Source organism: Rhipicephalus microplus, unplaced genomic scaffold (assembly GCF_043290135.1).
Source record: "Rhipicephalus microplus isolate Deutch F79 unplaced genomic scaffold, USDA_Rmic scaffold_21, whole genome shotgun sequence".
Taxonomy (NCBI): Eukaryota; Metazoa; Arthropoda; class Arachnida; order Ixodida; family Ixodidae; genus Rhipicephalus; species Rhipicephalus microplus.
In genome coordinates, this window is record NW_027464594.1 from 6,191,113 (window position 1) to 6,199,763 (window position 8,651).

Genomic DNA, 8,651 nt, shown 5'->3' on the forward strand with positions numbered 1-8,651 from the left:
CCGATTCCCTCTGACGATCGTAGCCGGTCCGTGGCAGGCTTTGCAACACAAGGCACCCATTATCGCGTTTAGGATATCTAGATGCATAAGCAGATAAGGAGCAGCGTGGTCCGAGTCCTGTGCGGTTGCCTCGCTACAACTCACGGTGAAAAAGTCAATTTTCCGTGCAGTTGCTGGCGCCGATGAAAGCCGGTCGAGCGTCGCTTTCTCCCGGGCATGATTTTCTTCAACTTCGCCGTTTGTCACCACCTTGGCGTCGATTCGTAGTCGTCCGGAGTTCGCTTCACCGTCATCGTCGTCGGAGGCAACGCGCTCGGTCGCACCATCGCTGAACGGCCGCGGAGCGTCGACACATCGTTCGTCGGAGTCAACCAAGGGCTCTGATGACTTCGTAGACTTTCTCCCACGACCTTTGCGTTTCCTGCGACCAAATGCGTGCACGGTCCGATACTTTTTTGCGTTTCCAGGCATGGCGATACGATCAGAAGCTTCAGAGTGCTCTGCCGATTTCGAGGCGTCACAGCGGTAACCCTTTCAAAATGGCGTCGGGTCGCGTATGCAGGCGCAAGCCGCGAGCTTCCAGCCAACCGGAAAGCGCCATTTCAGTCACGTGCGCCGTTTAGCCAATGGCAGTGAGCGCGGCTCTTCGTCTTTGAGGCCCCGTTTTTCGAGCCGGGGAAACGCTCAATGTTGCTTACTGAATAAAAAAAAACAGCTGAAAACGCGTTCTTTCAAACAAGACCAAAATGGCGCCAATCGAGCGCGTAGTTCCTGCGTATCGTAGAGCCGAAACCTGCGCTATTCGCCCTCAATTTAAAGGGCAGGACGCCCGTTTTCGGTTTTTGAAAGTTGAATAACGATAAAAGTTGATGGTATTCGGCTATGAAATTTTGTAAATAGGTGCGCAATGATGTCGGGAACGCGAAAAGAAGGTCCGCGAAAACTCGATTTTTTGGCTGATTTTCGGTCCCGAAGTGCCGCGTCCCCCCTTAAAGAAAAACAGATGGTCAAGCTTTTTGGAGCTCTCCACTACGGCGTTTCTGATAATCACGTGAGGATTTGGGACATAAAACCTCGGATGTGATCGATGACGATGGCCATAAATATTTGCGAGGGGGCGACACTTGAAGAGCAAGGTCCTGTGGAAACTGCTCGTCAGGTTTGTCTGAGGGGCAGATCAGTTTATTGTTAGTGCAGCTGTTGGTCCTTTATTATCGTGAGCGTCTCTCATAATGATATGGTGGTTTTGGGATGTTAAACCCCACAAAATCAATCAATTTCTTATCGTAAATGACGAAAAAGAAAACTGCAAGTTTGAAGCGAATAGTGATTTTGGTCAAATAATTTTCAAATTGAATTCCAATACTAAATATCACATATTAAAAAGAAAAATGGGCATATTTGACATGACCTAACTAATTCTTAAAAATTGAAACAAGGCCTTGCATGTGTCCTTTTTTTCTTTACCAGAAAAAGTGGGAACAATGTTGAATACTGTGTATTGCCCAATATAAATCGATCCCAAATTTGCAACCCCTTTTTAGGCAAAAAAAATTGACTCAAAGTGCAGCCTCATGCTGTGGCCATAGCACACCAGTAAGTCTTCACATCTATTTGCCCGTGAAACATCGCTTATACTCGTCGCTTGAGAGAAGGATGTGGCGGTCAGTCATTGCCCATCGTGTGAGCCACTGCTGCTGCTCGCTATTGGAAGGGGTGCTGGTGGTACAGAGATGCCGCATGTGGAAAACACCGCATGGACCATGTCGGCAGTCCATATTGGGCATCATCAATCCTGTAGTGTACATGTATCCCGAAGGAGTACGGCCACTAGCGTGGGTCCGGTCTTAGCGAGCTGCAGAGCACGTGTTAATCATCGCTCTGGCGAGAACACTGTACTGCTCAAGGTCGCAACACTTTATTGCCTGCAGCAACACCAAAAGCTCAGTACAGAGCCTGTTGCAAAGGCACAGTTGGAAAGCAAATGGGCTTATCCACGCCACGGAGAAGTACTACACAGGGGTGTCGCGAGCATGTCTCCATAGGCAAAGGTGATTCACGGGGACACCGGAACAAAAGGCCCGGTTGCTCGAGCGAGGGCAAAGGCGCTCGCGTTGGCTTCGAAGAGATACGGGTTGGCATAGCCTGGCCACTCACTAGGGCACCGCACTGTCCTTCGGCCTAGCGTTCGGAAGGGGGGGCGACAACAGGTAAGCGTTCGCTGCAGGTGCAAGGCGTTGGTGAAGTCCGAATGAGCCCCAAACAAATGGAGAGCCGACGGACGGAAAAGAAATGCGTGCTTACTCCTTGTCGTCCCGGAGAGGTTCTCTCTCACTTCCGACGCGCATGCGCAAAACGTTCTGACAGACTGCCCGTGGCGCCACAGTCATCCGCTACCCGGTGAGAGGGGTTAAACGTCACTCCCCGCTCTCCCAGCACAAAAGACCGCAGAGGAGGGGAGAGTCATGTCAGGACATCAGAACGCAGAAAGAGGCAGCAAAGCCCGCGCAAAGGCAGGGGGCTAGCCTCGATTCCCACAATCTATATCGCTCACCACTTCGCTTCGGTTTGAACGCGGTTAGCGGGATGCTCATATTCTTCGCGATGGTACACGCTTTTTCTTAAAAATGATCGTAGCTATCTCTCAGGCTTTAGCTTCTCTGGTTGTGAACCCACTCTTGAATAAGCCTCCACATAGGTCGGCGATACAAACGGTGTGTCACGGTGCATGCGAAGATTTAGGTCCTTTGTTTTCTTTATCCCCTCACGCACGTTTTGCGCACATCGAACTTGCACCCAGCTTTATTGTTGCTTTCCGGCTGTGCACAGAGGATTGCTTGACGCTTGAAAGCAGCGCTGTACTGTTGCTCGTGTAGCGGTGACACCTTGGCGTACGTTGAGCAGCTTTGCAAATGACACACAACACTGTTCGCAAGCGAGCAAAATGCAAAAATGGTGAACACAGGCGAACAGCGGTGAGTGCAAAAAGACGTGAAGACGCTTGTGGGTGCATGTGGCTGGACATGTGGATTACCGTCAAAACCATAGTGTAGGTTGACCCCCCAAAGGTTGCATCTCTGTAAAAGAAAATTTTAAAAATCTCAAAGTATCGCGGCGCACCCTTACCTCGATAAATACGCGACACAACCAACTGCACTGCGATGACATTTCTTTTTATTTGACACTAATCTTGCGTAGTTAAACGCCAGAAGGCCACAAAATGCTGTCGCTCATACTGCCGAACTTGAGTCCGGCGACGTCTGTTTTTTACTAGTAACGTCCCAGGGTGCATCGTCCTCCGGTCCATCCAATGCATTGCTGATGTAACATTTGTTGAAAGATTGAAATATGCCAGCCATTCCGTTTCATAGATCGCCGCACCCACGATGGTGATCCCTCGAATTGCACCTTTGTGAGCCCAGAGTCGCACGCGCTCTCAAGAGCTTTCACGCGGCTGCACTCTGCTGTTATGGGTAGCGACCTTGCACACAGCTCCTGGATGAATTGAATGAGTAGTGTTTCCAGTTCGGGGTGCACTGCAGTCCGTCTTTGAAGCGATGCTTTTTTTTTGTTACTGCAGGGTGTGATGTGCTGCTTTTATTGGCTCCTCCAGTTTTCTTTCATGCATCGAATTCCTGTTGTGCCGCCAGATCGCCGTGCACTTCTGCATACTCAATAACTTCTATCTGAAAGTCTATCGTAAACTGCTGTCGACTACCACTCATTTCTGAAGGAAAAAGACAGAAGAAAACAGGGGACTGGCAGTAAATAACCAAAGCAAAATGGCGTTGCTAAAACAATGTAGGCCTTGCGTAACCTTGCCAAGTGGTGCTGCTGCTGTTGCTCATGATGGCAATGGAGGCTTTCGACTTCATCTGCCCATTGTTGCGAGACTTCTACATTTTTTTCTGCCAATGATTGGTATATAAGATGAGAGTTGACTTTTCATTGCTTTTTTCTATATTCGACCTATATTTTAACTTTTATGGTAGTTCTCTGCGAAGTGTTGCAGCCCACACGTCGCTGCCAGCTTTTCCGAGGAATGCCCATGGTGCTTAGCGGGAAATCTGAATTTTGTAATTGCCTAGTGAGCAAGTGCGGTTAGGGCACCCTGTCCACTAAAGTGAAGGACACGTGTCACGTCTCTCGCGAACGGTAAACATCACATTTTTTGCGAGAGAGAGGCCCATGTCAAGTTTTTTGCAACAGATAGATGTCTGTCGCGTTGTTAGTGAGCGATAAACGCGTGTCACGTTTTTTTGCTAGCCGAGTGCACCGTCATGCGGCGAGTGCTGGTGTTGTTGCTGATCTTGCCCGACAGACACGCCGATACGGTGGCACTACCATTGATACAGTGATGCCAGCAGTGACGCGTCTCGAAAAAATGATGCATCTTCAATGCGCTGTTGCTGACACCTCCTCCTCTAGCCAACATAGCTATACTGTGGTTTCGCGATCAGTTTCCACGACTCCATTGCCTCTGCGGCTGACTTTATCGATGTGTCGAATAGCAGTAAATTCTAGAACGACGACCGTTCGTCGGACCTTTCAGAAAAGTCGATTCCAAGTCGACTTTACGATTCCCTGTATGGGTTGACTACCTTTGAAAGGCTGTTTTATTGGAAAAACGTAGACTTATAATCTGCAATAGTATATGGTAATAGCCTTGTAGTCTCAATTCCAATTGCATTGCATATGTTCCATTTAAATGTTTATTATTTGCTGCATAGTGGGGCAAAGTTCCTTCCAGGCACCTTTTACCAACCGTTCGTGACGGTGAGCACATGTCTTGGCGCAGATTTCCACCGCACAGCGCCGTACGTAGTGACGGGCAGCGTCGACCAGTCAGTCAAGGTGTGGGAGTGCCGCTAGACGCCACTGACCGCTGCGAGCATTCACGGTGGCGCCCTGCTGGCCGAGGACCGACGACCGCAGCAGCAGCAGTCCCTCCTGCAGACAAAGCCTTGGCAGTGACTCAGCTCATGCTTCCAGAGTCTCTCCAACTGCTGCACTGCATCCAGACAAATTTTTTTTTTGTTGCCCCCACGTTGACTTCAACAGTCCTGCTGCCATCGCTGCCGCTGCTACCAACACAACCCCACTCCTTGACAGTTCTTGCTGCGGATCGTTGTGCACCGGCTGCACTGTTGCTGCTCCCGCTACCGCTGCCGCAACGCTGCATTGTTTACATACGAGCCACTGCCCGATGCACCACCAAGTGGCTCAGGAATGCAGGATTCTTGCCTACGTTTCAAGTGGACGCCATGTTTGGTGCATAGGGTGGTGCCTGTCTGGAACTTTTTTTTTTTTTTTTACCAATTTTGCCAACCCGAGAGCACATGTGCCTATGTATGTTAATTTCCTAAGTTGTAGGCATCCTGGGAACTTTTTGTGGGAAGGGTGACCCAGACTGTTTGGTGTTGTGATGTCTTTGGTGACCGAAAGGGTGGATAGCGGCAAAAAGGGTTAGACATCACCACCTCGGTGAAACTTCAGTGCACAGTTTGGAGGATTTCCAAAACATTGCTGTACTCTTTTGGGGTAATATGGAAAGAGACCACATGTTTCTGGTGGAAAGAGACCACATGTTTGTTTTGTTTGGTTGTGCGATTGTCACTGGCTGCTCGTAGTGCGGCTGACTGAGCAGTGAGATAAAGCTTGTGGCTATTGATTCAGCCCGTGGCACGTGCCAGCCATGCGAAAAATTTCCAGGGTGCTTGATGAAGCGATGTTTGTGCTACAATAAAATCTCTCAATGCGGAGGAGTTCGTATCATTGCCAATGCGACAGGCTGGTTTGAAAAAGATGTAGTGCTTCTGGCTGTTAAGGAAGCACCAAAGGCTATACATATTGCATGGTGTTGGCTGTTAAGGTTTATAGAGCTTGATTGAAAAAATCAGTACCAAACTGCGAAGAAAACCCAGTGAATTAGGCTGTGGACCCTTCTCACAAATTGGAAAGGGAAGTTTAAAAAAAGAAATTGATGGACACTATTTAGTGAAATGCTAAGTGTCTGATTCAGTCCTCTTTTTATGAATATGCGCAGAATGAGGGGGTATGGATGTATTGCTACACATTATTAGTGACAACCAATATAGATTTTTTCGCTAGGTGACCTTCTTGCAGAACAGGTTTTCTTCTGTGGTGTGCAGAGGATAGGCGTTGTTTTTGGCTGTTTTTTTTTTCAGTACTGTTTCTTTTTAATTGCCTCAAGTGACCCCAATTGAATCCACATTTCAGTACACTCTATTCTGATTTTTTTTTTTCAGCTCTGCTATAAAAAAATGCATCCGTTGTTCTCTCCACTGAACTGATTGGGGCTAGGTGGGCGCGTCTTGTTTTTAATCCATAGCTTTTGAAGAATTGTAAATACATGTTTCTTTTGTTTTCTTTGAGCCCCAGCAGAAAGGGAATGTAATAAACGATGTGGTCCGCTATTTGTGTGCATGCTCCTTGCGTCCTGCATTATTCCTCCCTGTGAATGTTCTCAAAGAAAACTGCGTTTATGCGAGCACTTAAGCTAATGCGCGTTTTATTCTCTTTTTTTTTTCAATTGTTCAACTGCGAAGACTTTTGCAAAAGGTAACAGGTCTAGCCAGTTACTGCTGCGATACAAGGTTGAAGTAAAGTCAGCCTGTGGTTTCTATTGCATCTTATATATTTTAGTGGTGCCATCGTAATGAGAGTGTGAGGAATGTTCATCGGGTTTTCTGAAGCTGTATTGTAGTGCCGTGAATTGACGTTTGAGCACCATTGATTTACTTCATGGGCTGTTTTTTATTTCATCAGATGTGCTTGCCGCTGTTCTAATGCATGCAATGATTGAAAAGAAAGGTGTTTTTAATCTGTTTGCAGCCACTGGTGGTTTCGTGGGCTTGCTGGGGCAGAAAAGGGGGTTCGTAGCAAACGGTGCAGCGTTAATGGAGCTTGCTGATCCTGATCAGAGGATGGAAACACATTCGCGGCTTTTTTCGAGAGGTGCTCCGACAATTTAAATGAGCGTACACTGTTATGCACGGAACTTCAATGCTCATTCAGGCGGGCAAATATAGTTACGGCGACTTTTCAAAGTTGGCGACATTGGCTGGATGTTGCGCTCTCAGCTTTTGTGTGCGGGGACCTCTCACACGAAATGCTCCTTCGAATGTTGTGGCAAGCGTGACGATACAGCTTTTAGTGCAAAGTGGCGCTTTTTGAACCCTGCGGCCATTATGTGCGGCACAAAAAAAAAATGAAAACAAAAGTGACACTGTAGGGTGGGCAAGAGTCTGTGCCCTTCGCTTGTTTGACATTTGCCGTGAGATGCATAGTCTTACTGTAAACTCACATTTGCACTGGGCGCTTCCGTCTAGTGACTTGCAAAGTTTTAACTTTTGACATACCGTATTTTTTCATTTCCATAGTGGCACTGTCTTCTTGGAACCCTCTATATACAGAACCAGTCATCTTGAGACTTGAGGGGTTTCTGAACTGCTTTTATTGCTTTCAGTCTCTGGCTGTGGCAAACTGGCCAATACGGCTGCTGCATGGGCTAGTGTTCAGCCCTTCACTTTAGGACACAGTAGGAGTGTGTGTGCGTGTGTGTGCTGCCGAATCCTATGTGTATACTACATACGCCTCCAGATATATATTTATAGGGATGCTCGTGAGCGAAGGCATGCGGGTTAATTGTATAACTGTTTGTGAGGCATTCCAGTTTGTTCATCTGTGTTTGTGGAACGCTGCTGCCCTCTGAGATGTGGTCGCGTGAGTTGAGAACATTGGCTCTCGTCTTTCTTATGTCATTAGAACGCATCTGGTGGCTGCCAGCTAAGCTTTACATCTAAAAATCAAAAAAGTCACGGTCACCGTTTGGGCAATTACAGACAGTTATACAATGCCCAGTATACATAGAAAGTTCTGCTCTGCTATTTTGAGAGCCATTGGACACCTTTGTTATATATTTTAGAATCCTTTCTCATGGTGCCTTTGTTTTGCCATTAAGAGTTTTTTTATTGTGCCACTCTTTTCTTGTACAGTACTTATATATGTGTACATGTGGCTATGTTGACCTAGTGTTCTTTTTCTGGTTTCCTCATGTCGACACTCTGTTGTGAGGTTTTTTGTGATGCCCTTCTTCATATTAAGTGCAATTCGCCTCCCTTATTTTTCTTGGACAAAGCGTGGCGGCGGGTGTCGTTCATTGGCTTCTCTATTGCACCGCCTGCCTCGTCTTCGTACCATTGAATGTCGCTGCTGTACCGCTGGATGTAGGAAAGCTGAATAAACAAATTAAGATGCACTGACGCCACTGCTGTGTGCTCTCTAAAGCAGTCGCTCGACCAAATGTGTGGCTGCTTTTACAGTTGTGCTTTGCCAAAAAAAAAGAAAGACCATCTCCTCGGAAGGAACCCTGATGATGCGAAGCAGCAGCGTTGCCCATGGTTTGAGTCATGGTTTGAACAGCTCTAAAGCGGGTGCTGCGGTGAGCGCTGGAAGATTCGATTGATGTGATGGCTGGTGTAGGTCTTGTAGGTGACACATACAGACATGTTTCAATGTGTACGTTAAGCGTGCAGCAGGTGATGCGGGCTAAGGGACGAAATGGCAAAGCACCTAAATCTTCGCAAAGTAGCGACACATGGTTATTCGTGCACCTTTTTTCCCCCTCC

General features: G+C 47.5%; 1 protein-coding gene across 1 annotated transcript in view; it reads left to right on the forward strand.

The window, feature by feature from the left end:
- LOC142785388 (lissencephaly-1 homolog) overlaps positions 1 to 5,073 on the forward strand; it is a 62,508-nt gene extending 57,435 nt beyond the window's left edge. Inside the window, exon 12 of the mRNA XM_075883868.1 lies at positions 4,799 to 5,073. Within this exon, the coding sequence (XP_075739983.1) occupies positions 4,799 to 4,872 (74 nt within the window). The 3' untranslated portion in view covers positions 4,873 to 5,073. The remainder of the gene's footprint in view (positions 1 to 4,798) is intronic.
- The last annotated feature ends 3,578 nt before the right edge of the window (positions 5,074 to 8,651 follow it).